A 14,376-nucleotide genomic window follows, 5' to 3' on the forward strand; every position below is an offset into this window, starting at 1 on the left:
TTAAAACACAATAATTAAATTGACTTGAAAAACAGATATAAAGATATAATCAAAATAATAAAAAGTTTAAATTGACACACAAAAATATCAAAATATATGAATTAAAATGACTTAAAAATACAAATTTAGATATGTAATTAAAATAATAAAAATTTTAAATAATTACACCAAAAAAAAAGGAGAAAGTAACCCAAAAAAAAAAATGAGTTTGGCAAAAAATTATCATCTCCATTTCTAACATCGTCTCGGCTACCGTTCCGAGATCATAGTGTTCACACCATCGTGAACACAGACAACGATCGTGCAGCCCAATGCAAGCAGAGTTTCTGTTCGGCGTTTCATCGAACAGCTGACATTCAGAGACAAATCTCCACAATGATTACTTGCAGGGTTCAAAGAGCGAAGCCTGATCCGTTTGTTTGGCTGCGTTTTACAAGACTCAAAGGGACCCGGAAGTAATGTAAATAAGACAATCGGAAAGAAACAAAATGACGAGTCGAGTGCCTATAATTTGCAACCAATTCACTGTGATCAGCGAAACCCTACAAAAATTACTTTTGCAAAGCAACAATGAGGAAAGGAAACAATTATCAGACAAGAGATACATTGACCTCAACGGAGGAGTCTGTCAAGATGATGTCCTTTGAATTATCCGCCTTTGGATGGTCACGACAATCAAATTTTAGTCTCACATGCAGAGGTTTCATGAAGATTATTTCTTCCAGGTTCCTGTTTGATTTCATTAGAAGTTGAATAATGGGATCTCTTCCCATTCTCTCGGTTCCCTTGGGGTTCAAAATTTCTGCTATCCTAGCCGCTTTCTTCTCCTTGCTGTCGTCACTCGAATCTGAACTTTTCTTCAGTCTAAGATATAAAGATGCAAAAACAATAACCTGCATAGATTCAAATGACACAGAGAAAATTAAGTATACAGCTGAATTGTTGGGAGAAAATTTAGTAACAAGCACACCTCACTCGTTCCGGGGCTTATCTGGACAGCGCAATCAATGCAAACTCCCTCATCTTGGTCATTTACATCCGAAGTGTTCTCTTCAGTACTTAACTCTACTTCGGGGGTTGTAAAGGCGAGACTGTCCAATTCATCGTACCACTGCTGGGATACACCAACCTGCATGCACCATAACCCAAAAATCTTTAAGCTGGCTACTGGACGTACTAGTGAATAGTGATTTGATAAAAGTTGAATGTAAAATATTTCTTTTGTCAAGAAATGAGAAAAAAAAAACATATGACAATAGTAGAATGCTGTGCAGGCAGCACCTTCTCTGAGGATGCCACTCTGCTCTCGGCTCCTGAGATTTCAGTAGCTGCGCCTCTTGCCTGGCGCCATACACAACCTTCTTGTAATGGTTCAACGAGCTCCACATCTTTAGGCATATCTACATTCAACTGTATGCCAATCCTACCTGTTTCAAGCAATGCAAAATCAGGGATCAACAGGGAAGATTAATCTTTTTTTTTTTTTTTTATGGGAACAGGGTATGCTATTGAATCATCAATCTATTACATATCAAGCACACCCAGTGGAAACATCAAACTAAGACTCATCCTTGGATAGGCTAGTATTTGGAGATTCACATGAAGACATCCTTGTGGAGAGAGATTATGGAGATCTAGCTAGCTAAGGTGAAAAAGGGATGTGATTTATGCACCAATAGTGATACATGAAGGAACCAATATATATAGTTTAGACTATTGAGGGAATCATATGGTGTTCTTGTGGGTGTGATTCCGGTTTGAGGTCAAGGTGAGGTTTGGCTAGCCAGGATTTGGAGCAAAAAGCAAACTCCTCTTGGATATGATGGCACTGATTAAAAAAAAAAATCCATCTCTTTCTCAACTTACCCTAACTAGCCACATCAATGGGAAAAGATCATTTTGATAGGACCCACCAAATGCCAAGACCTACTTTAATAGAAAATCATGCCACTATTTTGGAAATCACTCCAAAACCCAGATAAACTAATAAGCATAACAATAATATAGTAAAGAGAATTTTCATGTCAAGTTACCAATAATAGAATTTTGAAGAACTAAAAACATTTCAGCACAATACATTCTGTCACACAGTAAACTAGTCTTATCAGGTACAATCATAATGTATCAGCAGCGAAATACCTGGCAACAAACTAAAACATTCAGTGTGATCAACATGGACTCCCAACAACGCATCACCACTGTAACATCAACAGAGAAATTAAGAAGAAGAAAGGGATAACTTAATGGGTCAAATGAAATTAATTCTCTTCTACTAGGCAAATGCATATATATAAATTAACAAATGCAGATAGTGAAGATACATACGTGTGTGTGTGTTTCATATAAGCTCTTCAAGAAAAATATTCTTACACAGAGTAAACTCTCTCCAATGGGGATGAAATCCAATACGGGAGCCCCAGGATCCCAAAGTTTGAGAAGTGAAAGCTTGAGATAGAACCAGATTCTTTCCTGAACTTCAACACCCTTTGACCAGCTATAGGAACACTAGTTAGAGACCAAATAAGTAGCACAATAACTTCACCACTCAATATTAGTGGCAAAAAATTGCAATTATTAACATTTTGTACCTGTATCACAAATGACTATATGGTCCCGGAAAGTGGCTAATGAAGGCAGAAGATCAGCATAAGGAATCCAATCAAGCAACTCATTATTATCACCTTGCTGCTTCAGCCAATTACCTTGAATTTGCTTCGAAAGTGATGTTTTCTCCAATATTAACTCTCCACAGACCTCCGAAATCCTAGGAAATCCTTTAGAAAATTAACAAATTAATAAGAAAACTTCTTATAGCTAAAGACCACGGAAACAGGAGGAAGGGGGAAAACCAAAAAACCAAAATGATAGATTCCTTACCTTTAACAGCTTCTTTGATCGCCCCTGAAGCCATATCCATAATCCATAAGGTTTGGAAGCTGCACATATGAGAAATCAATTGTAACATACCCCAGCTATGGTAAAATACCTTGCTCATTAACGTGGAGGATGTATGGCAGATGCCTACATTACTGCAGTAGGGATTCATTGATATAATTGTCAATATCAAATAACTAACGCTGAACATCACTTCAAGTGAGTTTGATATGAAAAGGACTTTATTTACCATATTAGCATTTTACATTAGCAGGTTCATATTAATTAATGTGAGGTTGCTCAACTTGTCAACTAATGTCAGCACACAGGTAACATACACCATGTACCCCTTTTGCCTGATCTTGACACTTGAAAGTATCCAGAGAACAAGTTATAACAGATATATTACAGTTAATAGCTTAGAAACACCGTGATAAATCTGAGTCATTTCACCATAAAAAATATTACTTCTATTAAGTAGCTTTACTATCAAAACTACAAACAGCCAAGAATCTTGGTGACTAATGTCAGAAATAAAGAAAAGATAGAAGAGGTATTTTCAAGTTATACAGTATCATTTTCAGATACAAAAACAACACAGTATCACATTAAACCTAGAATAATTCACTTCATAGGCTTTCCAGTTACTACAAAAGCTGTTTTCCCAAATTATACACCTCAGTGAAGTTCCATGCCAAATATTAATAACAGGATCTGGTGATAAATTCAAATGGTTGAAGTTGGTTCGAGAAGAAAAAATCCATTTAAACAAAAGGACATTAGTATGGACAATTTTTTTAATTATTATACCTTCGGTTAAAAATAAAGAGATCATCGTCCGATGATTTGATCAGATGCCAAGGAAACAAAAATGATTCTGAATCCAAATCGCTGGGCTTCACATCAACATCTCTTTCTATCCCTAGCATATTCTTAATCCAACTCCAGAAACTGTTAGTTTTCTTATTACCACTGGACGTTGGATAGAGTGTCTCCAAAACCCTTTGCTCCAAATCAGCTCTCCTGACAGCATGGTTCTTCGTTGGAAAAAGCAAATCCACACAAACAGCTTGTTAGAACATAGATATCAAGACACACAGACATCACTTCATATTTACAAAATTTAGAGAAAAAAATTAACTTTCCCATGTAAGTTCAGGTATTTACAAATTTTAGGCCTGAGTACAATTTTGTTTGACCTTCCCTGAAGGTTGAAGAATCTCCTTGTTGAATTTTAAGTGTACAATAAATGCAGAAGAAAACAAGAGGAAAAATGGAAAAATTAGAACACAAATTGCTGCCTAGAGCTTTGCAACGTGTAGAACTATGTTCCCAAACAAGTGGCCCAAAATTTATAGCTACGTATTCCTGTTCTTTAATAACCAAAGTATACCAGATTCGGGTTAGTTTGTCAATGACCAGAAATCCTCATTTGCAGGCCTCCTTATTCTCCAATTCATCTTTTCATCCACAAATAATAAATAAAAAAAAAGGAGCTACTTCTTTTGTCATGGAAAGCTAAATCTTAAGGTAGTGCTTGTCAGCCAAGATATGGGCCAGAAAAAGTAGAATATGGAAAGCATTTCAGACAAATGTGTTTTCTATTGTGTTTGTAAAATTTGTCTATCAACCCTTGAAAAAGAAGTCACTTCTTATCTAAAATTATTCAAATAAATTTATCTCTCTCCCTCTAGATAAATTTATTTTGGACCTTATAAATAAGAATAAATGACCCATATGTCCCCCAATGCATTCAAAAAAATTTAACAAACGCTTTATCTTGACCATTTCATATCTTGATCCGGAAAATATTCCAACATTATTTTGATACAACGTTATCTTGCTCATTTTAACAAACGCTACCTAAATAAATATATCAACAATTTTGACCCCAAACAAAACCGAAGGAAAAGATTCGGATGTTGTGCCACATTAGATATACTATTCACTGAAATGTTCCATATATATATATACATGAAATGAAGGAACTGAAAGCTTTCTTCTAATAAGCCATATTTTTAAATCAGTCTGAGCACATACTTCTGAGTCCACAAAGTAAAGGCAATTTGCAGTTGCATGATAGAAGGAAGCTGCAGGGCGCATCAACTTTGCAGATTCAAACTCTCCATCCTCAAAACCTGGGGAAGAACCAATCTGAAACAGAAGCAACGCAAGTTTAAGGACTAATGTTTACTACCCATTATTTTCATTTGTGAACTTGTAAACATTATAATTAACCATAATTCAATTTTTAATCCAATGAACATTGTCATACATACACAATCCAAAATTTTTCCATTGCCATCAAATATTATTATCCGATGGTGATTGGTGTCAGAGAGGAACAAGCGGTTGCCACTTTCATCGACACAAATGCAGCCTGTGACAAATTATGGCAAATCCACAAAGTTAAACTATATGACAGTAGACTGACCAGAGTTGATAATAAGTGCAATAAGAGGTTACTAAGGTTGATAGTTACTTTCAGATTATGAAGACAAAGAACTCAAGACAAACTTTTGGATATCATACAAGTTCATGTCCAAACAGCAACATTGTGTCATGAACCTAGGGTTCATAATGGGCTGAGATGGACAATCGGAAAGATCCGATTGAATTAAGGTCAAGAGTAGAATGTATTAGAGGGAAAATTGAAGAAGAATGGGAGAGAAATTAGAGAGAAGATGAGGGAGAGCAGAATAGAGAAATGAGAGAGAGATTTGAGAGAATTCTTAGAGAGAGAATGAGAGTTTTCAATTATCAATTCAAGCATATCTTCTCCTCTTACAATGGGACCTTTATATAGGCATAGTAGCTAGTTAACTAATTTCTAACATCCTAACAGCACCTATGTACTTCTAACAACTTGTAAAAATATCCTAACAACCCATTAAAATCCTATTACAATAATGCCCTTCTATTATTCCTTGGGTCATAACAATTCCCCCCTCCTTGAGAGAGTTCTTGTCCCAAGAACTTGTAGCAACTATTCATTACTTTTCATCCAATACTCGTTTTCTCAATCCGTTTCATTCTTCTTGCTTGCTTGCATCTTTTAGGCCTCTTCTTCTTCGTTCTTAGGTTTCCAAGATCCATCCCAAGCATACTTTGGCCTAGAGCTTCAATTGAAGAAATCTGATCGAGTTCAATTTTGATGTCCCCACCTTCTGCAATAGCTAGCCAACCAAAATCGGTCTCCCTTTCCAATATAAGGATGGATAACGAATCTACAGCCATAGCTGCCTTTACTGTGTTCCCATTCAACCCATGGCCAATCTCTGTTGTAAAAATATCAACATCCTAGAAATATAGCGATGAAGAGTTGTAGACTTGCCTTGGGTGCTCAAACCAATGTTGTCTGTGAGCGTTGGAATTAGGGGCTGCTGTGATTTCAATTCCCAATTTACCAGCTTCCAGCTCTTGTAAAGTGTGATCTTTACAGATCTCCTCATCCAATCTACTTTCATGCTCTGAATCCTTAGTTACCATTGATAAATTGGCTTTGATTCCAACAACAACTTCCTTAATATTGATTGATTTTTCAGTTGGTTCCTCTTGATTCCATGCAAGTAATCCAGCAGCTTCTTTTTCCCCGCTTTCGTCCAGATATTTCTCTATATGCACTTCTCCTTCAAAGGGATTCGTGGGCTCCTTTTGATCTGCTGTTCTATCAACCTAATCAATATAATTTTCCTTGAGATTATGCTTTTCACCACCAAAATTACGCTCAATATTGCAGCCATCTTTCTGGTCGCTGCTGCCTCTGTCAAAATGTTTCTTTTTCTGCCCAAAGTCTAGAGTAGGCAGTGAATCGATCGTTCGTAATCTTGTCTCCTCCTTCGACTACTCCACTCCAAGGAATTCCTCCTTGTTAAACCTTTCGTGATAATCATCAAAGTATTCTACCGGAAAGTTATAATGATACTTCTTAATAAGTATTATCGCAAACTCTTGCAGCTTCTCGCGTATCATAAGACCAAATTCCTTGCCCGTATCATGTATCTCATTGCTTGTCCCTGTTGCTGCCAACTAAAAATGCAGCCTTCTTTGGCTGCCATTGAGGCTCTATTTCTGCTGAAAATGAAACATTCTTCTGCTGCAATTTAGGGCTCATCTGCTCCATGTATGCACTGCTCCTCTTGGCTGCCTTTGTTTCCCTTTGCTCACAGCCTCAAGCACCAACGACCAACGAGCTGGATAAGTTGGAAGAGTCCACTTCCCACATGAAATTCGTCGAATCCGCTGCGCCACTCTGATCTGCAACTGAGTTGCCAATTAAAGCTGACTAACGCAACGGATAAAAAACCCTCCAGAAAATCAAGTGACTCCAAAATAGCTGCTATGCCTTCGCCTAACTAAATTAATCAACTCTACTGCTCTGAATCACTAAAAATCTCAGCCAAATTCAACCTGCTGCACCCGATTTCCGTATAATAATTACTGAAATTATTGGCCAAGGGTCACTCACCTGCTGCGCCTTCCATGTTCGAACTGAGGGGGCTCACTTGCTTGGAGATTAACACCTTCCAACGCCTAACCACCTTCCAGATCTCCAGAGTCGCTGGAACACCGCCTAGCCAAGTCGCCTCCAAATCACCAACGAAAATCACTTGCTCGTTGCTTCAGTTGCTGGTTATGGGCTCGGTTCTCTCTAGGTTAATTCTTCTATAATGGTCGGAATCCCCTTCCGAACAAGGTGGGCAGCTTGTCTCACCCGAACAGTCAGAATTGCTTCTCGACCCAAAAATTGCAGCACCACCTTGATCCAACGACCACAGCCACACCTATAGGAAGCTTACCAGTCTGGGTCGTAATGGTCTGGGCCATCTGCTTCACCTCCGACGGGCTTGCGCTCGCCTTGGACTGTCGCAACACTCCCAAGTCCAAATTGTGACCTCCTGGTCGTTTGCGTCACCCTCTAGTCACCCACTCTAGTCGTTCGACCAACCCGCGTCACTGCTATTGCTCCCTAAGCTTGCTTGGATGGCTGAGGTTGGCTCCGTTACCATCCTTCAAAGTCGCCACTAATGTCGGCAACACGCTTGAGTTTCACAACCGAGTGTCATTGTTAGCTTCGCCTCCAAAAAACGACAACACTTCCAATTCCGAATCGCCTGGCCTTAAATCTGCTTCGGCGTTTGGAAGAGCCAGTCGCAGCAGATTCTACGGCTGGAAATCTTCTAATTCAATTCGACTATAATTTCCAATCAACATGAAGAATCGACTCCTTTCACTACAATCTTAACGATTGGCTGAGGACCATCGATAAATGGTAGCTCCTTGAACCAGCCTGGGTCGCTAAAGATCGTGGCCTAGATCATCGGAAATCAATCACAAAGGAGCCGTTGGACATTAACAGCCAATGAACGATACTCTGATACCATTTGTCATGAACCTAGGATTCATAACAAGGTTGGAATTGGCAATCGGAAGGATCCGATTGAATAGGACTGAAACAGAATGATTTAAGAGGGAAATGGGGGAGAAATTAGGAAGAATTGAGAGAGAGCAGTAGAGAAATGAGAAGGAGATTTGAGATCTTAGAGAGAATGAGAGTTTTCAATTATCAATTCAAGCATATCTTCTCCTCTTACAATGGGGCCTTTATATAGGCATAGGAGCTAGTTAACTAATTTCTAACAATATCCTAACAGCACCCATGTGCTTCTAACAATTTGTAAAAATATCCTAACAACCCATTAAAATCCTATTACAATAATGCCCTTCTATTATTCCTCGGGTCACGACACATTGGTATGCATAACCAAAGCTTTTCTCAATTTTAACATCCATGAGGAGCTCGAAGCAGAAGAAATTAAGCACCAGTAACACAACATGCACATATATTAAACATTCAAACAGCATGCTCATTCTCATTTGTGGCATATTAAAGAATTAGGCCAAAAACAGAATGAAGCAACAGGTCTACGATATCAAGGTTTAAGTAGCAGAAGAAGATTAATATAGTGACATTAAAAATAGATGAGGCTAGAGGCAAATCAGGCATTGGAAACCTTGACCTGGGTAGTAAAATAATAAGTTCCGCAAGGAAGAACAAACTTGTGGTTCTTTAATGATTTCAATTGGCTTCACCCAAGTGCTTTTCATATTGCTTGCCATACCATGATTTTCACTGTGTTGCACTAACTCCTTGATAGCTGCATATATGACATTACAAGATATCCAAACTAATTAGAAGAATGAAATATTCCAGTTTTTAAACAGAAAAAACAACTAGCTCTCTACATATGTACATACATACACACACATATGAGACCAATACCACCCAAAGTTTTATGAGACATGGACTTTATCCTTGCATGGGAAAACCAAGATCATACCTTTGTCAATAATTCCAAGATCCACATCGCTCCCATAGTAAACGAAAGGGCTTTTAAAATCTTTAAATAAAATGAAACATGCCCTATCTGTCACCTAAGTACATCAGAATAACATTGAACTGAATCAACTGAGGTACAAAGAACATACAAGCAACTAAAAGTCGTGCGTAACATGAACCAGCTGCTTTATTTATGGTTCAACATAATAAAGCACACGAATGTGTTTATATTTAAAAGTATAGTTAATGTATGGATATGATGAATACAAGAGTAAGCAAAGGTATAGTGTTCAAATCTCATCACCAACATAATATTTAAATAGTTACACAAGCTTGGCATAGTAATCAAGGAAAGCAAGGCCACATGTGGGGGAACGAAGAGTATAAATATTAATAAAAAAAAGTTATGCCTCTATCAATCAACTTAAGCTTGAACTCTTACAGCATTTTTGTATAGGCTTCACCCCCCTTAAAGCAGTTCTCTTTCATTCACCAATTACTCAACTTAGACTTGTATTATTAGTTAGCAATCAACAGATGACAACACGAAGAGATGCAAATACCTAAAGTAAAGCATGAGGGAAGGAAAACTAACTATTGTAACACAAACCTTTCACCACCATAAGATAAGAAAATTAGGAATAATTTTTTTTTTTCTTTTCAGAACTATACTGTTCAATAAATAAATAGTTGATAAGTAACCAATTCTTTTATATTAACAATGGACACTTCCAAACAACTATCTAAAACTTAGAACTAATGGGTCAGGAAGCATTTACATCCATAATGCAAATTGCATCTAGTGAATCCGTTTATGATAGGTTTTAGGTATGGAAGCTAAGATATAGGCCTCACCTTAGAAAAATCCTTGTTAGACAATAAAATAGGAAAAGTAATATATTCTTTCATGGCTATCTGAGCAATACATGTATGAACAACATCAGAAAATTTTGAACTGCTAGACTGAAAGCCAATAACTCGGAGCAAAGGATACCTATAAAAGAGAAACATAAATGAGAAGGAGAGGGGAGGAAAAAAAAACAAAAATGTAATCATCCATATCTCTATACAACATAAAAGCATCCAAAACTACAAAGCTAATAGTGACCTCCACACAGCATTCAATCTACCTTTGCTGAAGTGATTTTACTTTTTCAAACATAAAGCCAGGGTTGCCACTTGAAATTAAAGAATCCTCAAGAAATGTGCCAACAAGAACTAAGAAGACTCCATTTCTGCTGGAAAAATCCTTGCTGAGTTCAATGTTATTCAACCAGCAATGATCAGGGCCTGCAAGTTGATTTCATACTTTTTCAGGGACCAGGGGTGGTTGGAATATGATATTAATCACAATTAATCCCATCATATCGTGTGTGCAGAAATTTAAAAGAGAATTCAACATAGTTGTTCAATTCTGAAAAATAAGCTCTGTTAAAAAACACAGAAAACAGAAAATGAGTTCAAATGAGAATATTTCCAAATATATAACAGAAAACTCTGTTTTTCAATTTCAAATTTACACCACTAAGAAAACATCTTTAGGATTTCCACTATTTTACACAGAAATGATGGTGTTTTCCCATGTTTTTCAAGTAGAAAACAAGAGTTGCTAACCCAACAAAAATCAACATTAATTGTGCTTATAATGTCAAAATCGGTAATAAATATATAATAAATAATAGTATGAAAATACTAATTTACAACCATCTGTTTTTCATCCATGGGGAGGGGAAAAATGATCCTATGAAAAAAATTCACGGTGACCAAAAACACAAGCTCTTTTTTCCCCCTTTTATTGCAACATGAGGACAGGCTGACAAGAACCACTTAATCTTAACCACATACCACCCGCCAACTAAGATGGTGCTGGACATATGCCATTTCCCTACAGAATAGGAAGAATGGACTTCTCAGGACATGGTGCCATTACCTTGAAGGTCATTAAAAGTAGATCCAATGAAGGACAACAAAGCATCTTCGCAAAGTGACTCGTGTGGTATCTCCGTAATAGTTGAGAACCTGAAATAGACTGTCAGCAATAAGTTAGGACTGCTTCGAAGTCCTGAACACCACGATCAAAAAAAAAAAAAAAAGGCAGCTTCAATGCAAAACATCCACACTAGCTAATTTCAATGGAATTCACCAAATAGTTTCAAGTTGTTGAGTAATTGGCATGGAGAACATTAGCAACCAGAACTTCAGGTCTAATCATTACATCCATTTTACAAAGAGGAGGAATAAAATCACATAATTAAACTTCGCAAGTAAAACTAGAAAAATAAATTTATTTTGATAAGTAGAAAAACAAATTTCAAATACAGGAGAGAGAATAGAGATTTTGTACCTCTGAGCACAACAACCTCTGTCTGGAAGACTTCTATTTATCGTTGACAGTACACGAGCCAAAGGATTCGAATATGACGCAATAGGGCTCGTGCATTGTCTAGATTGAATGGAATAATTACCTGAAGAAGAAGAAGAAGAAGAAGAAGAAGAAGAAGAAGAAGCAGTGAGATTAATTCCCCGTCATTCAAAACGTAGCAATATCCTTCAAACATGTAATTCTTGCATCAACCATGAAATCAAACGACGCACAAAAATATGATAACTACGAATGAAATTATTCAAAAGAAAATGGAGTAAATCACAAGTAAACTAAATAAAACAAGACAAACAGAACTGAAAGATAATCAAGCAAACTACATCCTCTTCAACTAAACAGAATCCATCTATTTTACTTCCGATTTTTCGCAGTAACCAAATGGGATTCTACGTAAAGCTACACGTAAACTAACAACATTACAAGGCCTGAATCGGTGCACAGAAGAACTAACAAACGATTGAGGTAATAACACGCTAGGGTGACAATTCAACCTGAGTGAATCTGAGACAAAACCCTAGACGAATCGCGTAATCGCCTGAATCTGATAGCCATTTTCACTAGAGTTTTCGAATTTCGCTTTTCCGATGTCGGGCGTCCCTCGTATAAAAATGTTAACGTTGGGAGGAGTCGGCGGAATTGATTGGCGGGTAGGGCTTAAATGATTTGGTACGGGTGGAGTCATAGCGGGTCGGATTATTTGATACGAGGGGCTGCATCTAGTAAGACGAGGCTTCAATAGTTTGGGCGTACCCAAAAACTTAGCCTAACGCAATCAAAACGAGATTTATGGAGGGCTCGACCCCCAACACCTATAGTTGGCTCGTCCAATCTACATACTTTATTAAATTTAACCATTCGTGCGATATGATCTTGATTCATAGTAATTAACTTATTTATATAAAGATATTGTTTCATATAAATTAAGTATGATATTTATTATTATGTTCTCACAAGTCAAATAGTTGGACACGATAAATTAAGATTCATGCACGTGGATCATGAGTTCAATTTCTTATATAGCGTAGTAAGACAAAGTCTTTATCTACAATTTATCTGGTCTGTCGAAATCGAGAGCATGAACAGTAAAAGACTATGTAAAGACGATAATTCTAAGTATGATATTTATTATGCATTAATTGCATTACTACTATATTATTTTCTAACATAATAACATACTTGAGAATCGGATGATCTATTAATAATTGGGCCCCGTCTTCCATTTTTACAGGAAAAACCAGTTCAGATAAGGTTGAGGTCATGGTCGAGAATGATTAAAACTATATTAGAGTTGATAAGAATTTAAAAAGAAAGCAACTATAGCACAAAATAGCTGGTGATTGACTACAAAACCCTAGTTAAAAACATTATGCATATAGGGTTTTGTTTAATTGATAAAGGTGGTTTAATTTTGAAGTTATTTTTATACTATTTTTTTTTAATTTTGAAAAAGGTAAAGAAAATGTATCTTTTATTTTTGAAAAAATAAATGATTCTTTTGGTTCTCTTATTTTTTGATTTTATTTTTATCAAAATAATTCCGTAATATATATTCTTATAAATACATTTTGAGCAAAAACATTACGAGTTGCACAACTAGGGATGGCAATAAGTTTTACTATTTACACATCTATATATATGTATTTAATAAATATTTAAAATATGTCTCATGTATTTTTTTAAGTATAAAATTTAAATGAGTAATTAAGACTTATTTTAATATATAAAATAAATTTTATTTGCATAACTCAAAATATGATTTTTTACATAATTTTTTCAATTTTAATTTTTTATAATATGATTTTATTTTATTTTTCATAATTATTAACTCATTGATATCTCTACTAAAATACCCAAATTTAAAAATAATATTATTTACACTTATATTTTCATTATTTACACTTCACACCCCAAAGTTTTATCTGCACAACTTTTTTTAATAAATAAAAAAACATTTTTATAATCCATTAACCTAATTTGGGTTTGGACTTAAGAACACCAACAAATATGGGCCGGGCAGTGGTAAGGCCCATATAGGCTTAATTTGGTTTTTTGTACATACCTTTGCATGAGAAAATATATTTCATATATATATATATATATATATTGGGCTAATTTATATTTCATATATTTTTTAACCCATATAAAATGTCTCATTTCACCTAGTTTATACGAAAATAGAAATAGAAAATGAATATGATACGAAATAAAAATAAAAAAATGACATTTTTCAAAAAAATAAAAAACAAAAATGCGATAAGATATGTAAATAAAAACATATAGGGTCATTTTTTGTAAATATAATTTTTAATATAAAAAATATTATTCAATTTAAAAATAAATATAAATTCCATAAAAAATTTAAACAAATTTTGAGCTTCCATTTATAATATTTTTTTAATATTACAAAATGACCTTGAAATATTTTTAAAATTATAAAAACGATCAAAATATATATATATTTATTTTTGTATTTCTTGGTATTTTGGTACAAGAAACTTTAAGAGAAAACTTTTGAGACGTTTTTATGCATCATAACCCATCGCAAATTTTTTCTCTAAAAATTTTAAAAATCCTAAACATTAATGAGTGACATTTATGCGTTGATGTATTATATATTTATATTAATATAATATATAATACAATACACCAATATAAGTGTTATTTTAAATATCACTCTCAAGTGCTTAAGTAGCATTTAAAAAGAAAACAACCTTATAACCGATGACTTTAATTTGGTCTCATCCGATGATGAAAAGAAGAAAAAAGGATTTATTACACC

The 14,376-nt window shown here is 35.3% G+C and overlaps 1 protein-coding gene across 2 annotated transcripts; it reads right to left on the minus strand.

The window, feature by feature from the left end:
- Positions 1-480: 480 nt before the first annotated feature.
- On the minus strand, positions 481-12,247 carry LOC127787329 (uncharacterized). Of its 2 annotated transcripts, XM_052315307.1 has the most exons (17): positions 12,089-12,247; positions 11,559-11,679; positions 11,145-11,233; positions 10,345-10,504; positions 10,070-10,208; positions 9,216-9,309; positions 8,895-9,032; positions 5,154-5,254; positions 4,915-5,028; positions 3,685-3,911; positions 2,878-2,936; positions 2,589-2,774; positions 2,371-2,494; positions 2,140-2,198; positions 1,282-1,427; positions 971-1,129; positions 481-893 (listed from the first exon to the last, which is right to left on the minus strand). In XM_052315307.1, the coding sequence occupies exons 1-17, from the start codon at positions 12,147-12,149 to the stop codon at positions 591-593; spliced, it is 2,280 nt and encodes a 759-aa protein (XP_052171267.1). In that variant the 5' UTR covers positions 12,150-12,247; the 3' UTR covers positions 481-590. The 2 variants fall into 2 exon arrangements, with proteins under 2 accessions (XP_052171267.1, XP_052171268.1); XM_052315308.1 differs by having other exon boundaries at positions 10,070-10,504; positions 11,145-11,243; positions 12,089-12,115.
- Positions 12,248-14,376: the final 2,129 nt, after the last annotated feature.

Source organism: Diospyros lotus, chromosome 12, assembly GCF_014633365.1.
Source record: "Diospyros lotus cultivar Yz01 chromosome 12, ASM1463336v1, whole genome shotgun sequence".
NCBI classification, from domain to species: domain Eukaryota; kingdom Viridiplantae; phylum Streptophyta; class Magnoliopsida; order Ericales; family Ebenaceae; genus Diospyros; species Diospyros lotus.

Coding starts and splice junctions, on each gene's coding strand:
- LOC127787329 (XM_052315307.1), bottom strand. CDS start 12,149: ATGGCTATCAGATTCAGGCGATTACGCGATTCGTCTAGGGTTTTGTCT. Junction 11,234..11,558: donor AGAGGTTGTTGTGCTCAGAG/GTACAAAATCTC, acceptor AGTCTATTTCAG/GTTCTCAACTATTACGGAGA. Junction 10,505..11,144: donor TACTTTTAATGACCTTCAAG/GTAATGGCACCA, acceptor ATCAACTTGCAG/GCCCTGATCATTGCTGGTTG.